General features: G+C 40.5%; 1 protein-coding gene across 2 annotated transcripts; it reads right to left on the reverse strand.

Moving 5' to 3' along the window:
- Positions 1–8,131: 8,131 nt before the first annotated feature.
- LOC132785673 (DNA-binding protein D-ETS-4) lies at positions 8,132–21,826 on the reverse strand. 2 transcript variants are annotated; one of them, XM_060791870.1, is made up of 5 exons: positions 20,694–21,826; positions 11,443–12,262; positions 11,215–11,375; positions 9,758–9,926; positions 8,132–9,687 (listed from the first exon to the last, which is right to left on the reverse strand). In XM_060791870.1, the coding sequence occupies exons 1-5, from the start codon at positions 20,730–20,732 to the stop codon at positions 9,299–9,301; spliced, it is 1,578 nt and encodes a 525-aa protein (XP_060647853.1). In that variant the 5' UTR covers positions 20,733–21,826; the 3' UTR covers positions 8,132–9,298. The 2 variants fall into 2 exon arrangements, with proteins under 2 accessions (XP_060647853.1, XP_060647854.1); XM_060791871.1 differs by lacking the exon at positions 20,694–21,826 and adding an exon at positions 12,620–12,770.
- Between the last annotated feature and the right edge of the window lie 96 nt (positions 21,827–21,922).

Genomic DNA, 21,922 nt, shown 5'->3' on the forward strand with positions numbered 1-21,922 from the left:
AACAGCAAAACCCCCAACAAGACAAACTTAACTAACTGTAAAATTTCTTATTGTGATTGCGTTTGTCATTGCGTTAGTTTACAACTCTGCACACACAGGTAGTACAGCCACACTCACACACACACCAGCACACACACACACACATATGTCACAGAAGTTTCCCATTGTTCGTTGCGCGAGAACATCTGAAAATCTAAGTTATGAAAATCTGTGCGAAAATGCTTGCAGCTTCGCAGCTAAAGCGCATTGAACTGTGCAAATTGCGAGCAATTTAATTTTTCCCTTTTTTTTCTCTTTTTGCTCTGCTTCTCTCTCTTTCTATATTTTCTTTTATTCCAGAAATCAGCTGGCAGCACCGCCCAGCTACCAGCTTCCCTTTTCCTTGCTTGCCCCGCGGGTGCGCAAAAACTTTGCGTAATACCAAAAAGTGCTCGCAGCACATTTTGAGTGCAAACTTTATATTAGAGTTGAAGTGCCACAAACACCCACACACACTCCCACACGCACACACTACGGGAGTGGCATGTAAGGGGGGGAAAGAGGCAAGTACGTGCGTTCGCCTTGCCACTCGCTCGAGTTCAGTTGCATTGGCCTCAGTCGCGTTATTTATGAGTTGCTTATGCTATAACGAACTGCAACTGCAACTGCAACACACAAAAGCGCAGTGCAACACAATGCAATGAGCCAATGCGACAATGCGTGGCAAGACGTTTGCTTGGGCAAAGTGCAACTCCTCGACTCCTTGCAACGCAGCACAAGTCGTCGTCCTCTGGGCAAAGTTCATGCAACTCACTCGAATTCTCGTCGCTCGCATATTTTGCGTATTTTCGTGTAATTTGAAAAATATCTCATAAGTAGGTGAATCTCTGAATCGTAGTAGTGTGCCACACACAATTGGTTGTCAGTTAAAGAGAGAGGCGCCGCAATCGTTGCCACAGCCACACAACTTTGCCATACAACTTTCATGTAGCACATTAAGCTCTACTTACTGCGCTTTCTTTTCTTATTTCTCTTCTTACGAAGACTTTGCTTAAGGTCCACCTGCCACATGCAGTTGCATCCACACGCATCTTTTCCGTTTGGATAAATGAATACTCTTGCCACTCGCTCACATTTTACGAAACAAGCGGGAACTTTTCCTTCATTTTTATACCCGCTAGCCATTGGGTAAAAAGGTATTATAACTTTGTGTCTGCAGGAAATAGGCAGAATGATGTATCTTCGACCATATAAAGTGTATTTTTTCTTGATCAGCTTCAACTGCCAAGACGATATGGCCATGTTTGTCAGTTAGTCTGTCCGTCTGTCTGTCTGTCCGTCTGTCGGTATTAACACTTAGATCTCAGAGACTATAAGAGATAGAGTTATCATTATTTGTCGACAGAACTTGTTATGTTTGCACGCATATCAAGTTTGTTTCAAATTTTTGCCACGCCCAGTTCTATCCCCGCAAATCTATAAAATAAAACTAAAGTCTATTTGTGGTATACACAATAATAACTATATTCCTTATGATTCCTGAAAATTTGGTTGCGAACAGATAAAAATTGTAGCAGTTCCTTATGAAATACTTTTATATGGGGATAAACGATTAGTTGCTTTGACCGACAATGTGGTATATTTTGTATTATATGGTATACTATATCAATATACCAAATATAGCCTTCGTCATATTATATAAAATATATTTCATTATATAATATTATTATTATTATATTATATTATATATATTATTCTTGAAATACACCAAAGTAATATACCATACTTATTATTCGTAAAATATACAAAAACAAAATCGCGTACTTTTATATATGTACATAATTTAGCATTAATACTGTTTTACTTTTATTCATAATAGGTAGTGGGTATCTCACAGTCGAGCACACTCAACTTTAGCTTTCTTACATATTTTTTTTATTTTTGCTACTGTTGTTGTTTTCATTACAACACTCTCGCTTTACGGGTTTTATTATGGCACGACTTCGCCTGCAGGATGCGACAATTTAATTGCATAATTTCAGATTTATTATTAATTCAACTAGTTTTGCAGTTTGGCTGCCACAGTTGAAATTGTTGTTCGTACACATGTTTGTTAGCTACTGTTGCACACACATTAATGCACACACCCATACGGAAAGTGTTTGAAATCTCACAATGCGGGCAAACTGGGAACAAGTCAATAAAAATAAAAAATAATTTTGCAAATTGCGCGCACTTAATGAGTTTCATATGTGCGCAATTTTCTCTCCTTTTTTTCATATTTTAATTAATGCCAAAGCACATGCACTCACACACACACACACACACACACACACACACACTAGCGAACACATGTTGAAATAAAAAATAATTATAATTCCCCCCGTATTATATGTTGGATTTAAGCAAATGCTTTTTGCCGTATCCGTTCAACTTTGTTATACCTAATAAGTGGCTTTAGGGACTTTTCGGTTGCCATGAGACGAAAGCGAACGAAATGCAGTTTGTGCTTTTCGCTTTGTTTAATTGAAATTGTAAAGTGCATAAAAAAGAGAGTAGAATGGAAACTAAGTAGAGAAAGCATAACTGAACTAAGCAAAGTGGCTAAACAATTCATAACTTATTCAAATGCTGTTCGCAATTTAAATTGATTTAGAAGTGAGTAATTAAAACCAATTTATATTTATGCATGTCAATTTGATATGTGCAGAAAGGGTATGCGGGCTTCGGGATTCGACTGCCTCATTCCCCGGAGGCGTTATGTGGCAAAGGTTGCAAAATCAAAACTAATTTAATCATGTTAATATAATTACAAAAATTAAGCCGTAATCATCACACACATACACACACAGACACACGACATACGGAGATAGAGGCTAACACCTGGCAAACGCACAGCAAAACGACCCAAATTATTTTTAATTCCCCGCAGGATAAGCGAACACACACACACACCGATACACACACCGAAGGAGACGCTCAGGACCTTAGCTTTGACTCCTGCCGCTACTGCAATTTATTTCAAGCGCCCCGACAACGCGTCGCGTGCTGCGCATATTAACAAAATGATTATGAAATTCATAATTACAGCTCTGTACTAGATGTGTGTGTGTGTGTGTCTCGGTGTGTGTGTGAGTGTTGTGTATGTGCTGGGCCCATTGTGTATTGTAAACTGCGTCAACACATTTGCCAGCCAGCCAGCCATCCGACGCCTACAACACAAATGCCTCTGCCTCTGCCTTTTCCACCTCTCTCTCCAGAACAGTTCCCAGAGGAGTGAGAGGAGGAGATGCTCCGACTTGGGCCACATGCTGTATACGCAATTTTCAATGCTGCTTAAATATTTGACGCTTACGGCACGTGATTAAATTAAATGCGCTGCCAAGCACATTGCGACACAACTAATTAAAAACGCCCAACAATGCGACCAGTCATGTGCCTTCCTTCAACTAAGTTCTACGCTCCCGAATCGATTTGAATTTTTGTTTGCGGGGCCATTGACCAATTGAACTGAACACAATTTCGTATGTGTACACGCAATCCCCACGATAGCTGGCCATCTGATAAAGCCGCATAATGCGGTTATTGTCTCTGGCATTAAGTATACGCACAGTACACACACACATATAGTATTCTGTGAATATATATATAGATATCTCATTGGGGCTTTGGATGCTTAATCCAATAAATTGCAACTCAGTTGTTGGCATTACGCGCTGTTAACCTGTGTCGTGGGGCCTTTTCCCCAAATCAAATGCACTTAACTAAATGCTGCGCTTAAAAGTAGGCAACGGAATTTCGGCATTCCACACACAAAAAAAAAGTGAAGCATAAAAATTGAGCTGAAGGAAATTGTTTAAATGGATGGGGCAGGGGCTGGGGGAATGGGTCGCTGCTCCCTTTGGGCAACCCAAAATGCTCGTGTATATATTTTAAGTTAATTGAAAAGTGGCAAAAAGAAGACAGAAAAAAAGGTTTTTCTGCTCGGTTTTGGGCTTAGGACGACGGTTCTTGTTGCTCGTTTCTTGGATGATATTTATGATTGTGCGTAGGTTTGTTGGTTGCTTTGGCCCCAAAACTTGTTGAATGTTTGTCCGTGTGTGGTTGAGATTTTAGACACTTACTGTGCAATGTGCTTAAACCTCATTTATATTTCATGACTTGGCCAACAGCAAAAAGGAAAAAAAAACACTGAAAAAATTGTAATTGCATTACCACAAAACAAGAACGAGAAGTCAGACATCCAACTGAACAGTTGAGTTGGACAGCTGAACTGATCAGGTGAGGCAGGCAGCTGGCAGCAGCGAGAAGCAGCAGCTTTTAGCTGAAACTGAAATTGAAACACACTTGAAAAATGAAGTAGCCAACGTGTACACTTTGGCTGACCACCTCCCCGGGCATCTCCTTGGTCACCGCCTTCGCCTCCGACGGGGCTGCAACAACATTTTTATGAATTTTTAAAATTGTTGCTGCTTTGGCGGCGTCGACGCTGATTTCGCAGTCATGGGCCGACGCTGAACGTGTGGGCCCCTGTCGTAGACCCAAATGTCTGGCCACTTGTTACCTATTTTACGTGGCCACAAACGTCTGACCAACGGCTTGTGTGAGGCAAGAGAGGGCTGAGGAGAGGAAGGGAGAGCGCGTCTGTGGCCAAGGTACTTAAGTTAAATGGCATATACTTACTTTGGCTCGGCTCGGCTTGGCTTTTGCCTTGGCTCTTGGTCCTTGGGCCAGTCGACATCAATTTAAATTGAATTTTCACTTACCACGTTTGGTATGCGGCACAGCTGGCCAGCAATTTGTACCTTGTATTAGCCTAATGTAAAATTTACACATCAAACTCGGCTGGCGGATGTTCTTAAGCCAAATGGAGCAAACAACACAAAACCACCGAACACAGACGAACTGGCTGCTCAAAATGCTGGAAACTCTTAATTGATTAGGCGTCACATTTAATTAGCAACGAATATCGAAAATTTTGCCATGGAATTTAGGAGAGAGAGATAGACGACTCGTGAGTATTACCAATTATGCTAATTAAAGGCCGTGGCCAAGAACAACAACAATAAAGGTACAAAGTTCATCAATGCGTGCAAAATTGCGAGGCTATTTTTAAGCATTCAAAATTGGCTGGCAACGCGCGAGCGCGGGTCGAACAAAAGTGACAACTGACAAGTGGCAACCAAAAGGCTTAGTAGACAAGGTCCCCAACACAACAACAACAACAACAATAACAAAAAAGGGCTGAACAATTGGCAACCCAAGCGTAATTATCAGCATTTACCAGCAAAGCACTGTTTTTGGGTGGTCGGACTTAAACTTGGGCTGCAATTGACAAATTAACATAAGAATTGCGTGGCTTATGTAACGGGGATCCTAACGAACCTGTTGATGAATCAAACACAATATTCAAATTCGACAGACAGTCAGATATAGGGCGTGGGTGTGGGTGTGGGCGTGGCCTTGTCTTGCATTGTCTGCTTAACGCTTGCTGCACTAATTCAATTAAATATTTGTCTTTGTAGTTTCACTCTAATACAAAAAAACAAAAAATACAGGAAAACAGAGCGAGTACAACAACAAAAATGACTGAAGATAAAAACCAAACGAGCGTATGACAAAGACAAAGACAGGGGACAAAGACAATGCCAGGATGTCTAAGGATAAACATAGCGTCATAGTGTTCCAACCCCTCCCCCTCCCCCTAAAAAAAAGGCAGTCAAGCAGTCAGTCAGTCAGCCAGGCAGGCAGGATGGCAGTCAACCATCCAGCCAGCCAGCCAGCAATCCTGGCAGCCAACAGCTAGTCAGTGGGGCTGAAAGCTATAATGCAAATATTGTATAACGTAAGCACTATACATAAGGCTTTCCCTCAAGAAGAAAAGTGAGAGCAGTGACAGACGACGAAAAGGAGACGCAGCGCAAGGATGTGAATGAGGATACGGATGTGGATGCTCGAGCTGCTGCTGCTGATGCTGAGATGACGAAGAACTGGGCGTGATCGTGGACTGTGCAGCAAGCAATAAATTTATTGCTTTTGGGAATTTTCCACTTGATGGCATTTAATGCGATTTAGTATTTAAATGAAGCAGCAGCCCACGGGCACAACGTTCGCATTCGCTTTTCGCGTTTGGGAATGATGTGGACAACAAGGACGATAAACTCATTGAAGCGCATTAAAATAATCTTAGCCAAGGCAAGGGCAGAGGCAGAGGCAAAGGCGTATATATATATATAAACATACTCGTACATATTTGCTAACTAAGCTTCAAAATAACAGCTTAACCTAAAGCAGACTCTTCTCTATAATGAGCAATACTTCACCTCACTAAATAAGTCGTTCTGCATTGGTCGACTCCATACTATAATATGTAGCAGTTGCATATTGAACGGCATTTCACGTATTTTCCACAGTGCGCTGACTGGATCGGGGCAAATAGCCCCTAAGTCTCACCCTCGCCCCTCGAATCGCCGGCGTTGTTAGCACAACTTGCTTTGAAAATAGCTGATTGAAAATTCGCTGGCTGCATGGAAATAGTCTCTGCTTTGCTCTACTCTGCTCTGGATACAGTCACACACAAGTGCAATGCCCCAGCATGACTGACAGGGTAATCTAAAAAAGCTTTTGCACCCAACGAGGGTGACAACTAAAGTTACGAGATTTCAATAGAGCTGACTTTAATGCGGAGGGGAAAATACATTTAAATAAAATGTAAATATTTTTAATGGGGCTATTGACAAAAAAAAGAAAGCAATCAAAACTTAAGACTTGAACTTAAGAAAGTAGTAGCAAATTGAATTAAAGTTAAATAAAATGAAAACATAAATTAATTTATGAAATGTTACGTATGTTATTAAACAATGAAGAGACATACATATGTACATGTAATAAATGTGAAGGCTAGAAGATAGACACTATCGGTATCGGTTACCATTACCAAGTCGATAGCTATCGGTTTCATGAGTCGCGAGATAAGTCATCAATATCCCAAAAGTAGAACAGTAAATAGAACAGTAAATAAATAATCATGATTAGGATTTTAAAAATTTTAACACTTGTCAAAAATATATTAATTAGAAACAAAATCATGATAAAGACTGGATAAATAAAATTATAACATGAATGAAAACTTGAAATAAAAACTATAGTTGATTTGAAGATTAAAAAAAATATTAACAAAAATAATACTAATGATATTTAGCTGAAGTAATATTTTAGAAACAGTTTTCAGAAATAACGAGAATGATACATTTAATCTGTTTGAAATTTTCATTGTCAATGATGAAAGTGTAAATACTTAACCTATTACGTAATATCAACATAATAAACCGCCCTCGCAAGTGCTGTAAAATTAAGGTTTAAAGAGCGCTTTTATTTAAAAGTGGCATTAAATGCGATTCAAAGGATTTAATAAAGCGCCTCACAGCTTGTCGAGGAATAAAGCAGATCTTTGTTTTTGGGCGTGTGTGATTTTTATTTATTTTTTTTTTATTGTTTTTTGTTTTAGATTTTATTATTGGAATTTTCGAGCATGACAATATGTTAGTTAAATAAATAAATAAATAGTTTGCATGTCATAAATATGCACAATGTACAATAAAATTGAACGTAAATCTTACAAATGTAGTTGTATCGATAGCTGTAACTGTATATCTATATCTACATCTATATATGTATGTGTATTTGTATATGTATCCGTGTGTGTGTGGAAGCGAAAACGTTCAAACAATATCATAATTATACCTATATCAATAACTACAATATCTGTGCGCGAATCTGCATATTTGTTTTGCATTTATTCTATATAAATTGTGTAATGCATACAATATTAATGCATAAAGAAAAACAACAAAAACAACTACTATGCCAAACCGCGCTGGTTAAATAATTCAATGAAAACTGTAAAATTAATGAGCAAATGCAAATGCAAAATGCAAAACGCCGCGACAATGCAAAATGCAAAATGCAAAACGCGAAATGTAAAATACAAATAATTAGAAGCATAACAATTGACTTTGGCGCATTATGTAACAATAATGCGATTTTGTTTACCTTTTATAAATCGTTTTAAAAATTAACACAAAAAAATAAATACTAAAAATTAACTTAACCGATTTTCTATTCGCCTCTCTCTCTCTCTCGCACACTTACAAAACGCATACTTTGTACCAACACCGCAATAACAAGTAATCATAATAATGCAAATAATAAATAATTAAGTATTAAAGTTTTTGCGCAAAAGTTTTCAACTTCTATACTAACTATACATCGATGCATCGAAAATTTTTTCCCTTTTCATGTTGGAAGAGAAGAGAGAAAATTTTCGAGAACTCTAGAACTATCGGAAAATAAACTTAGAAGTAGAAAATCGAAAGTACTACAACAATAAAATTGTAAGTACTTTTCTCTGTATTTGTGCTGCTGCTTATCAAACTAATCGTATTCGTTACAAATTGTTCGTTGTTTTTTTGTTTTGTTGTTCATAGAACTTACTTTTGATATATCATAGATATATGGTTCCTAAAATTACCACAACACCTTCAATGCTGCCTTAACGACTGCTGCCTCGTTCCCTTTTGGTTTTGTTGATTCCCTTTGCTGCTTGCTTGTTGACATTTTCTTATGCTTGTTATTGTTACTGCGACACATACAAGTGCGTATGTGTGCGCGTGTGTGTGTGACCTTTGGCCAAGTTCGCCACAGGCTACTAATGGCGGTCAACACGCCAACATAAACAACAACAATAACGATAGCACAATGACAATCGAAGACAGAAGGGGAGATCAACACAGGTTCGAGGCGCACAGACAACATTTGAATAAAGATGCCGCCGGTAAGTCAAACTCATGCAGTTCGTTTGGGGGGCCACAAAATTGCCACGCCCCCGCACACAATTGCAATTTAAATGATTGATTTGAGGGGGGGAGGGTGAAGTAACTTAAAGCCAACGACACGACGAACTTACCTTCGCCAATTGCCAGTTGGCTTTAACCTAATCAACTCGAGTCGAGTCGAGTGTGAGTGTTTGAAAGAGACTTTGTCTCCTAACCAAACCAAAATCTACTCCTCTCGCTCGTCACTCAAGTCGAACTAATGCACGAACTTACCTTCGTGCTAGAGAATTATCAATATGTATATACAAAAGGAAACTAAAACTCGCTAAATCCGCGGGACTAGTCGAGCATAGTTACACACGTTATTCGGAGATTTCACGGGGCGAACTTGAATGACACTTAAACAGAGATAAAATAAAATAAATAGCCTTAGAACTAGTCAACTCAGACAACCCCAAGTTCATCTCCCTTCTTTTTTTGTTTGCTTACTGATGATACGGCTGACAGAACTGATAGACCAGACGTTGCGAACGCTCCGTCTTCTTCATGATGCCCTTTTTGTAGTACTGACGAATCGAACGCGACAACTTGTCATAGTTCATCGCTGGTCGATTCTTGCGTCTGCCCCACAACTTGGCCACACGCACCGAATCCTCGATCTTGAAGATGCCCTTGCTGCGATCAATCCAACGTATTGCGGTGCCATTCACCTGAGGTGCTGATAGCAACTCCTTGAGGAACTGCCACAGATGTATGTGTGAGCCGCCGCCATTGCGTGTGCCCCCCGTACGCTTAGGGGGCGTGGCCGTAGACGTGGCGGTGGCGGTGGCAGCAACTGTGGCTGGTGTCACACTAACCTCCATATCATCGTCATCTGCATAGACACAAACAAAAAAATACAGATAAAGATAAGGAATTTCATTTGGATTTTGTTGAGTGCGCACCTTCGCTGTCCTCGTGCTCGAGACTCGTCTGTGCTGGATAGTCAAGTGTGGGCCACAGATTTTGTGATGGCTGTGCATTCTCGATGGCAGTTGTAGCATGATTATTGCCCAACTGATCGGCATAGGCCATCTTCCATATCTCCAACTGTGCGTGCAATGTGCTGCCACTCTAAAACGAAACGAAAGAAAGCCACAAAAGATAAATTTCAATTGAGCCCAAGTGCAGCGCGCATAAATCTCAATCTGCTTCAAGAGAGACGGCATATCAATTCGAATTCTATCTGCTAACTGCACGCATAAATTATGTGTGTTTGTTGTAGTTGTAGTTGTAGTTGTAGTTGCAGTTGCCATTTACCAACAGCAGCAACAGCAACCACAGCAGCAAGAAGAGAGCAACAACGCCAGCGACTTACTTTCACCTTGCAATGTCGTTGCTGGTCGTTGGCTCAATTCAAGTGCCGTCTCGCTGTCATCTGAGCTGCTTGCTGTGACTTTGGTTTTAGCTTCGGCTGGAACTGGCAACGGCAGCGACAACGACAACAGCAACCACAACAGCAAACAGCAAGCAACGGCTCGTAATCAACCAAGTGCTGTGCAGTTTCACCAAACAACCTTCACACATTCTTTCACCTTTACAGCCATGACCACGGTTACTAATTTTTCTCTCTCTCTCTTTCTCTCCCTCTCTCTTTCTTGTCGCGCTCTCTTCGCGTTTGCGTTCGCGTTCACGTTTGTTGCTCAAGTCTTTTGTTATCATTTTGGTTGCACTCACAACACAACAATCAACAATGACAACAACAACAACAGCAGGCACTTTGATGCGACGCCATTTCACCGATTGGCAAATGTAATCATTGATATATTTTTGGCAAAGTGCTGACTGGCACTTTGTTTTGCCAGGGGAGTGGAGAGGAGAGGGGAACGCATTTGGAGTAGTTTTTGATGCCGCAAGCTTTTTGCCTAATTGTCGGCAACAGGTTTGTCGTTTTGGCGTTTGGCTTTCCGATTTGGTTGGGCCTGCTACCGATCGATCGATCCATGTTGTTGCTGTTGCTGTTGTTGTTGCTGTTGCTACTGCTCTGGTCTGGGCCATGACGTCAACGTCAGTTACGAAACTTGTTTCTTTTAAAGTTTTGGTTTTGGTTTTGTTATTGTTTTTGTTTCTCTCTTTTCTCACCTTAAGTTTAAACACAAGACAAGTCAGTTGGTTTTGGGTTCGTACGCGAAATTCAATTCAATTCAATCGCATCGATTGGTATTCGATTTTTTCTCTCTCTTTCTCTCCCTCTTTTCTTTCTTGTCTTTTTTTTTCGTTTGGTTTTGCTTTTGGCATTTGCATTGTCTTCTTGTATTATGCTTATTAGCTACCCCATTTTTTCGATTTTGTAATCGTCGACAAGTTGAGTCAGTCACATGGCCAGAATATCGCTAAAATATGTAAATTTTTATGTACTCACCTCGGGCAGACGACGCATGAATTCCTCCTCGCTGAGTAATGCAAGTGCGGCGCCATCCTCGCTGAATTGCAACTCGAGATTCAAGGCCGGTGGCAGCTTAAACTGCGCGAGGGTGGATCGTAGCCATGCATGCACCTGGGCGGACGTCCAAGCATTGGGATCTGCAAAAACAAGACGAAAACAAATCAAATAAATCATTTATATAGCATTATAGTCTTGTTCACTTACCCTGCGATATTTGCAGCTCCGCGCAGATGGCGTCCGCCTCACGCTTGGCATGCTCCAGCGCCAGCGAAATGACCGGCTCAAAGTCACCACGCACCTCGGCTAGGCCACCGATGAACGACTCCAGTGCCAGCGGCTTCAGATTGTGCTTCTTCTGGAACGTTGTGTCCTCAAGGCACTCGCGCAACAGCTGATGACTGGGCTTTGTCTCCGTTAGTTGCTCCTGCTGCTGTTGCTGCTGCTGCAGCAATGAATTCAAATCTATATAGTTCTCCACATCCACATCCAAAGGCTCCGCTTTGATGCTGCTGCTGCCGTCGCTGCACGCCGATCTAGGCGAAGGTGTCTCGCAATTCGATTCTGGTGGCGATGGCGGCAAAATGTGCAGCTCCTGTTTGATGCTGCTGGCGTCCAGCGAGGGGCAAGGACTGCTCAGGCAATCGTAGCTGCCGTTGTATTTATTGCCGTAGGCAAATGAGGCAAAGTCCGACTGCTGCGGACTCGACTGAGGCGAGGGATAGGCACTGTGCGGATAGGCGGGCGGAGGCGGTATCAGCTGATGGCTGCTGCTGTTGCTGGTTGTTGCCAACTGTTCGTGTAGATCGCCACCAACACTGGCGCAATCCCAGGCACTCTCGATCTTAATCTGCGGTGCGTTGTACTGATAAACTGTTGTGGGAATGCCCGCGTCCTCCGGCAGCAGCGACAAATCAAAGTTATCCGCATAGGAGTAAGCGGCGAATTGTTGCTCCGGCGTCGTCTGGCTCTGGAATTGTTCTGTGTTCACCGCGGCGCCAAGTTTAAACTGTGAATTGTGCGGCATCTATGCGAAAGAAGAGACGGAGAAGAGAGGTTAGTTCCACTGCTAATTGAGACACAGCCTCAATATCTTAATATTTCGCATTCGTCGCACTAATTAATTAAAGTATTTCACTTGGTTTTAATTAGCACTCCCGAGTTGGAAAAGATCGAAGACCACAGACGCCAGACCGAAGTTGGTTTTTTTTTCACTCTTTTTATTGTATTTATTTTTTTGGTACTGTTGCTGCTGCCTTTCTAATTTTAACTGGTAGTCGGCACCTACCTGCCCCAAATGTTACAACAGCAGCAGCAGCAGCAACAAAAGCCGCTGCATATGGCAGTATTACGATTTCGATTTTTGTATTTGTATGTTTTTAACCTTAAGTGTTTCCAAGCGTATCGCTGCGGTATCCAAATGTTAAGCCGCTGTCGACAAAGGCAAGATTCGTACTAAGCTCAAAGCGCCATTGATTTACTCATTTATCAACTTAAAAGTCGAGCTGTGAGCCAAAGTGTGCTTGCTGTACACTCTGAGTCTCGGGAGTCTGTGACGCCATGAAAACTGATTGCGAAAAAACCCAGAGCCCAACTTGAAGCCTTAGATCGTAGCCAACTATCTATCTTAACCGTGTGTGGAAGTGGAGTGAAGGCGGAGAGGCAATTTAAACTAATAACAAGCTGAAAGCAGCGTGTGCTTTTTGAGCAGAACAATGACTAGATCAATATCGAAACGTATTCTCTGAGAATTCTCTTCGCTACCCTTAACTCGAACAAAACACACAAAACTATAGTATATACGTAGTATAGACACACTCTTGATTAGTTTGTATTTAGAGTTGAAGGCGTCATTACAACATGCAATGCAATAAATATACATTTTCGCTTTCTGTGCAGCTGCCTTTGGCTTTGACTTTAGCTGTGGCTTTGGCTGTTTGAATTTTATGATCATCTACAGTTTTTTTTTCGCCTCTGAGTGAATGCTGTGTAAACTGGTTTTTCATTAAGCTCTCACACAGCAGCAGCCATCGTTGAGACCAGGCCAGGCCAGTCCTAGCGGGTGGTAGAGGCAAGCGAAAAATGTAAGAGGGGAGTGACGAAGAGTGGTGGTGTAGAGGGGAGGAGAGCTATGTGTAGCTGACAGTGTCTTTGTGCTGCTGCGCTTTGCGCTTATTATTAATTTAACAGCTCATTCTGGATTTTCCGATTTGCAGTTTTAGCTCGAGAGCGCGCAATGCGAGACCCAGTTGAACGTGGACGGAGGGGGAAGGGGTGGCGACAACGACGGGGGGCTGCTGTGTCAATACAATATTGACGTCGTCGACGTCGTCGTCGTTTGTTTAGATTTTCAACCAGTCACGATGTTAATACAATTTTTATGTTTTAATTGTACGAACACTGGGCGTATGAGTGATTTTCGTTGTTAGCTTTTCTCAGCTAGCTGTTAATTGGCAGCGCTAAAGCTTAGTTTAAACATTGCCTACTATTATTATTATCAGCATTCTATGTACTTTTTTCTTAGACCCCCACAAAAGGGTGCTTCACCCGAAAAGGGGGCCGCTCACTCAATCCTCTCGTTGTAAGGCACAAAACTGGTCAAGTGATTCAACAGCCGCCTGGCTGAGCACAGCTGCTGGTCAGCAGCAAGTGACTCAATAAAAATAACCATTAAATCTGTTAAGAGTGCTAAGCAAAGTGCATATTTATTAGCCCCCCCCCCGATTAGAGGGAGTGTATGTCTCACACTTGCTGCTATTTATAGACCATAAACAATCTCGGTCTCAGTCTACATTTTTATGGGCATGCCCTTAACTGATGCCATCATAAATTGCCTAAAATAAAGAGAAAAAAAAAGAAATCGAAAACCCTTAATTGGTTATTGGGAAAAAGACTTTTTTCTCTCTCACTCTCACTCTATCTTTCGCTCTCAATCTCTATTCTCCATCTGTCGAGAAACCAGAAAAAATGGCATTTATTTTCAATATATAAATATTGATTTATTTGGGTTCGCTTGACCATTAAGTACCCCGAAAACACAATGCCCACATTCTGAGAGGCTTGTGGCAATTAGATCACTCGGGTTATTCCGTCTTATATTTCCTGCTATTCACTTTGTGCAAACAAACAAACAAGCAAACAACCAGGCAAGCAACCAGCAACAACAACAATCAACAACTAACGTAGTCCGTAAATTTTAATTAAATGTCTCAATACTCATGCTCTCACACTCACATTCTGACGGGAGTTTCCAATAGCCTACAAAAATACGAAATTTTATTACAATATCTGGTCAAACAAAAGGCTTTTTGTGCCGCATTTAGCCAACTCTTGCCTGCTGTCCAGCAAAGTATGAGACCATATTTCATTCGCAACACCGACTCCGACTGACATGACACGCCTGTCAATAAACCTATCAGTTCAGATTTAAATAAAGACACCACTACATGCACACTCATATAATAAGTACTTATTGGAATATCTACATACGCATGCATTATCACCCACAATAAACGTCACAAATTGGTAATTTGAAAAATAACATGATATGGTTGCTCTTGTTATTCCTGCTGTTGTTCCTGTTGCTCGTTGCCATTTATTTCCATCGAAAAACACTCGGACAAAAAGTCCCAACAAACAACAAAATTCTATATGCCAGCGGCTTTGGTGTCAAAGTTGGCACAACAATGAACAGAAAAAAAACTAACAACAACAAAGTAACAAAAGTGTTTTAACCACAACGGCAATTGAGAATGTGAATTGAACTGACAGAATGCCAGGGCAGAGCAGGGCGAGGCAGGTATTTTTGTATTTCTGTAGTCGCCGATTTGTATTTTTAGAAAAGCCACAAACTTTTAATAGATCCATTTAACTGACAGGTCTATTTTTAAAGACATTTACAAAAGTACAAAAAAAAAACCAATACAAAATACTCCTACAATGTGTCAAATAACTTTCAACGATAAAGCTGTGGATCAAACGATTTTCTGACAGATTCAAGCTGAAAACATTTAGTTTGAATTTGTATCTCTTCTAGGTATTTAACCAACTCATTTCAATGCAAATTCGATTCGAGTTTGGGTATTCCGTAGTCAACCAATTTTGAAGTTTCCATAATTCTCGGAAATAACTCACCAAAACTTCGTCAAGAATGAAAACTGTGCCTTTGTCTTCATTCTATAACACTTTTTATGAGCTGACGAATATAAAAGTGGCACAGCTGAATACACTCACATATTCATATGTATTAATATGTATGTGTGTGCTGAAATATTTATCTCGAAGTGATTGTTTTAAATCTTTGAGCTTTATGCTTCAGTTCGCTGATTAAAATCTTAAAGCAGTCTATAAAATCTAGCAAAACAGAAATGAAATCATAACTGAGTCATGTTAACCAAACACACACACAACCTCACACAGACACACACACTCAGGAAACTCGCAATAATTTTATTAAAAGTCGAACAGAAGAAAAACAACACAAAATGTAAATAAAGAAGAAGCGTAGGCCAAAAATTCAGAGCAAGCTACGCAATATACGACATGACAAGAGCAGTAGCAACATTTGATAAAACTTCGTTACTTCAATACGAAGGGAAATAAAAAACAATAAAAAGAGAAGAAAAAACTCTTATAAAATTAGCAACAATAATATTCAACAATCTGGATAAGTAATAAATTGAAATATGCTGGCCAGAAAACCAGAAACAAGTTTAACAATTTGTATGACTTTGGGGCCAATAGCAACAAAATAACAAAATTCATTAGAACAATTCACAGACAGACTCAAGAATGTGGCATAGTAGTTGACTCGACTCGAGTCTCTCACTGTGTGTGTGTATTGTGTTTTTGTGTGTGTGTGTGTGAGTGGTGTATGCTATGCTTTGCCTAATAATAAAATCAAGTTTACGTTTACGTTGTCAGAACGTTCCTTTTAGCAGCGACAAAAGCTTTAATAAAGCGACGATCAGATAAGAAGCTGTGGCCAAAAGAACTCGCCGAAAGCGTATAGAACTATAGAGCGCACAGCTACCACTTGTGAGCTGTTATTGTTGTTCTTAATGTTGTCCAAGTTAATAATAAATGAAATGGCCAACGCCTAAGGCAAGCGCACGATCTATATAAATAAATTAAGCATGGCTTTACACGCGGGGCGCGCCCAGGCACCAAGGCATGCCACAAGCCAACTGTGAGGCCAGGTAGACAAAGAAAACCATTTGCCAACCTTGGGCAGGCAACATTGCGCATACGACGTGTGTGTTGTGTGCTGTGTGTTGTGTGCCCCCAACTCTCCCCTGGGGCAGTAAAGTGAAGGGTAGAGCAGCTACCATTGCAATTGCAGCAGCCTTGAAATCATGATGTGGATGTTAATGTTGATGTTGATGTTGAATTATTGCCAAGTGTTATTTAAATTAATTTATATTTATATTTGTTGCTCTTGCACTAAATATAACAAACTATGCAAATTGTGTGCAAAAGCCTCAGGTGTTCACCGACTGACTGACTTACTAGCTCTCAACTCAACTCAACTGGCTTTGAACTGGCTGATTGCCTGGCCTGCTTGACTGCGGGGACAATTCTGTCTGGTAATCTGTTCTAATCGCATTATGACTATGGAAGCAACAAAACGAAAATGACAACGACAACGATAACGAAAAAAAGCATCAGCGGGCAAACATAAAGACAAACCTCGAAAGCCGTTCGTCGCGCAAGCGCAAAATTTTTTTAATTAATTACGAGAGGGTTTGAGAGGGCACCGCGTGTACGTTACGGGGGCCACGTTAAGAGTGTTGAGCCGCTGTCAGCAAACAAAAACAAACAGCAGAGACAGCAGCGGACAACAGACAACAGGCAAGAGACAAACAGACAATAGACAACAACAACGACAGCAAAGAGTCAAGAGCATAAGTGCACAAATCCACGTATGTACACAGATACTCGCACAAGTAGATACTCAGATATTCGTACTCGCAGATACTTAGACACAACTTGTATGCGTGGGTTAAGCTGTCACTGAGACAAGAATTATTTCTGCTTATTTTTACATCGCTCGTTGTCGTTCGCTTTGCTTTTGCTATGCTTTGCTTTTAGTACAACGAATAGATCGCAGTTCGTGACGGCGCAATTTTTAATTGTGTTCTCTTTGGATAATGTCGTTTGCATTGCATTTAATTGTCGACATTTCATGCAACACAATAAATTGTTGCAACGAGCCCGAGTGCACAAGGTGAACACACAAATCTTGTTTAGTCAGCCTTCAAGTGATCACTGCATTTCAATTATGCTTCAAGCCTGTAAGCCCATAACATTGCATTAGAGCATGGCTAAAAGGTTTCTGCAGCTGTTAGATAACAACACAACACAACAGACACAGAAACTCAGAACTATTTATGCAAAATAGAAATGCAAATGCTTTTGGTACCTAGCTCTGGAAACCAAATTGTTCCGGGATATGGCAAAAAGGTTTTACATGGCTCAATAAATAATACACAAAATTCCAACTTATTGAAAAAATTAATATAAATATTCATTAGGTTAGGCTATGGTAGATGCTTTATGAGTCAACATCCTGCAATCAGTATAAAATCATTATGCATTAAATAGTAAGGAATAACACTTGAAACTTCAGTGTTTAAAGTCGAGTGTGATCGACTGTAAGATACACGCTACCTAGTTCGGTATTATTCTTAAAATATAGCAAATTAATATACTAAAGGCTAAAATCGGTATATTGATATAGTACCACATTTAAATTATACAACAATGGATGGACAGACGAACATGTCGATATCATCTCGGCTGTTCACACTGACCAAGATAATATATACTTTTTAGGTTCAGAGATGCCTGAAGGTAGGAAAGTTATATTACCCTTCTACCCTATGAGTAGCGAGTATAAAAACTTAATTTAAATATTCATTGAATCTAAAATTCATGAGTCAACAAATTACAATTGGTATCAACAATAATTTTTAAGCCAGGAAAACTACAAATTCCATAATGGAAATTCAAAGACTACAAATTAAGCCATTCCGTGCCATTAAAGCCTTGTTTCTCAGCATATTGACATACCAACTAAGGGCAACTAACATATATATAGTTATATATATATATTCTGAGGAGCTGAGCTGCTACATTGTGTGATAATATTTATCCAGCAAGCACATACCAATAATCCATTGCACTTACTCATTTGAGTTATGCCTGAACTATGGCCATTCACTTTGCCCATAGCTATTTAGACACCTCAAACAGGTAAGCATACAATGCCCACTGAGAGCAATGTAACCACACACACTTGCACACACACTCGCACACCCACAATAAGCAAAGAGTACTCACAGCAGTTGATAGTAGACGTTGCCCATCCCATATCAATGTCTAGGCACTGAACTCGAGTATCTTGCAGGCAGGCTTGGCTTGGCTTGGCTTGGCTTGGCTTTGCCTTAGCTTGGCCGATGACTTGGTCTGTTTGTGTCTGTCCGTCTGTCTATCTGTCTGCCCATGCCCATGACCATTTGGAGTCTTCTGCTGTGGCTCTGCTCATTATGCAACGCACGCATGGACAATTATTCTGTGGAAAAGACATTGCGCCAGCCAACTCATTTCAATTTGCATAAGAGCCCGGCGACATCTTCAATGTGCGTTTAGTGCGCGATTTGCAAATCAACAGACAAGAGACAACAACAATCGTAAGTACAAGTACAAATATAATCGTATATATATATAGACAGGTAATAATAAACTACTGCGCCACACCCAAAACAAAAATGCCAACGAATTACATTTGTGTAATAAATATGAATTTGACTAACAGAGTTTGATTGATACTCGACAACAACAGCAATTGGCCAAAGGGCTTTGCTTAGCTTGGTGCTTGGCTGTACCTCTAATCTTTTCTGACTTGAATAGTTCTTGATATGTGTTGTGAAAACGTAGAAGAGGCTGCAACAACTTGTCAGCAACACTTGAGAAATATTTATGTCATGTCAGTTTTTCTTTTCTTTTTCTGTGTTACTGCTTTTTGTTTTTTCTTTTCTTATTTTTGCTTTTTGTTTTGCTGCCTGCGAAAGCGGCAAATGCGCTTGCATTTTTAATTGTTGGCCATAGTATTTATTTTATTATGTCCATAAATATAATGAGGCATAAGAGTGTTGACTGTTGGCTGTGGCTGCAACGTTCCAAACGCTGCAACTGCAACTTCAATGTGCAATTGCAATTGCAAAACGTTGTTACTTGGCTGCTGCTAATGCTGTTGCTGTTGCTGCCTTCTGTGTCAGCAATTGGAAACGCGAGAAGCTAAAGAAGAAGAAGCGTCTGCGAGTTGCTAGAAAGATTGACAACGACAACAGCAACTGCGACAACGACAACGACGTGCAAAATCGCAGCAGACACATTTCCATCAAATCAATCAAAAATGGTAAATACAAGTTTTTTTTCGCTTTTTGCTATTGCGGCAAAACGTCAAACTCAGTGTACAGCATATATAGAGCTTAAGTAGGTCCAACAAAAGTATCTGATGTCTGTCTGTCCGTGCGCCTCTCTAAGTTGCTTTGGAATGCACTTTCCGAGTGAAATGCCAGCTTGACATTGTTGCTGCTGCCGCTGTTGCAGTTGCTGCTGTTTGGTATTTGGTGTTGTTATTGTTGCCGTGCCATAGTTGACAATCATTTAGAATCACTTCTTGCAAAATGAAAGCATCTTTTGAAAGTTGCTGCCATCGTTTGATGCCTCCACGTCGTTGATGCTGCTGCTGTTGTTGTTGTAATTAAAACGAAATGCCATAAGACAAATGGAAAATGTAACTGGCAAGTGTAGCAACAACAACAGCAGCAAACACCAGCAGCAGCAACATTAACGTGTATGGCAGACAATGCGACGCAGTGCGACTCTCACCTAGTGACACTCATTTGAGTCTGTCTACCTTTGAGATACACACAGATACAGCATGCAGCATACATATCTTAGAGCTATGTGTGTGTGTGTGTGTGTGTGTGTGTGTTGGAGTGCTCGTACTTTTGCTAATTAAAAGTCAGATGATGGCAGGCTCCTAAAGTTAATAAGCATCGCTATGGCTGCCAAAAACATTATCTGCCATATGCTGGGGCAATTGCGCAAATTATTTCGAGCATACGAGCAGCACACGCCGAGATGAAGATACATACATACATACGTACTTGTGTGTGTGGTGGTGTTTACATTTAGCTATTTTCACTGTTGATAAGAGCATGCGAATAGGTTATCAGCTGTCAGCTATCAACTGCTTGACTTGTAGTTACTATAAACTCAAAACTCAAAAGCACCCACTCGCCGCGACCCACACACATCACACCCAGACATCATCACTGATATATAGTAGACAGTAGACATTAGAGACTTTATATAGTTGTGAATATTATTACAATGTATAGTATAGTTAATGCATATATGTAGGTATACAACGGCATTCACCGACTTACCTCAGCGCTTGGCATGTACATCATTTTCTCATACTCCATTTTTGCACAACTTCTTGTTAATCAGCGATTCGCGCTTGTATCTGCTTTAACTATGAGCTCTATTTTGTATCTGTATCTAAAGCTGTGAGCGTGTTGTTTTTTTTTTTTTGTTAGTCTATTTTTCTTGTGTTGTTCACAGCGTTTGGCGTGTGCGTGCAAAATTCAAACGTTAGCTGCGAAAGTCTAGCGCTGTTATTGGCTGTCTTTTTCTAACACACACTCTTCTTTTTAGCGCACTCACTTGCTCTCTTTCTGTCTTTCACTTGTCTGTTTTTTGTTATATTCAAATGTTTTTTAACTTAGCAATTTGTTTGTCGTTGCTTCAACACTTTTGTTCATAATAATAATGTGCAGTAAATATTTTAAAATTTTTCGTTTTTGATGTTTTCCCTTTGCATATTTGATTTGGAATTGTGCTTTTTATTATAATATCTGTTTTTTCTTGACTTTTATTTATGTTGCTTTTGATTTTGCTTTTGTTTTGAACACTGGCGTTGCCTTGAGGATGAGGCCAGTTTAATGTATTTCACAGCATTTTATTGTTAAAATTTCCACTTGCAAACTTGTTGCTCTCTTTCACACACATTCTTTCGGCTCCACACACTGTTCCTCTCACACACGCTCTCTCTCTTTCACACTCGTTGCCACACTCTCTTTCTCAGTGTCTTGGTTTTGTTGTTGATTTTGATTTTGGCACAATCGTCCGCTGTGAACCGTTCACAAAGTCTTCACGCTCATTTCTGTGCGCTGCGATCGCATCGATCGTGCTGCTTACCTCATACACCGCGAAGCTTTTGAGCCGCAAACCGGTTTCACAAGCTCTCGCGCAGCTTTGTCTGATGCTTTAAGCGCTTTTTCAAAGAGAGCTTTGCTGCTGTTGATGTTGTCGATGCTTTGCTTACTGTCTGCCTATCATTAAATCGATGAATTTCAAGAGGCGTGAGATTGATTGTGCTGCGCTTTAAAATCACTGCATCGAAATAATACGTGGGCTGGCTGGTTACAAGTGCCACGCCCACTGAGCGACATGTGCAGCATGAGTTGGCATTCCAATGAAGTGTGCAACAACAGTCAGAAGTCACTCCGCTCGACTTGTGGTAAAGTTCGCCGTGGGCTTCTTAGGACACCGACTCACAAAGCTCAATCTCCTTCTTCCTTGTGTGTGTGTGTGTATGTGTGTGTGTGTGTGC

This window comes from Drosophila nasuta, chromosome 2R (assembly GCF_023558535.2).
Source record: "Drosophila nasuta strain 15112-1781.00 chromosome 2R, ASM2355853v1, whole genome shotgun sequence".
NCBI classification, from domain to species: domain Eukaryota; kingdom Metazoa; phylum Arthropoda; class Insecta; order Diptera; family Drosophilidae; genus Drosophila; species Drosophila nasuta.

Bases quoted from the DNA above. Each gene is read 5' to 3' on its own strand.
- LOC132785673 (XM_060791870.1), bottom strand. From the start codon at position 20,732: ATGGAGTATGAGAAAATGATGTACATGCCAAGCGCTGAG. The intron at 9,927-11,214 runs GTGAGTACATAA...GTTTCGTTTTAG, and splicing joins TCATGCGTCGTCTGCCCGAG to AGTGGCAGCACATTGCACGC. The intron at 9,688-9,757 runs GTGCGCACTCAA...GTGTCTATGCAG, and splicing joins CGAGCACGAGGACAGCGAAG to ATGACGATGATATGGAGGTT.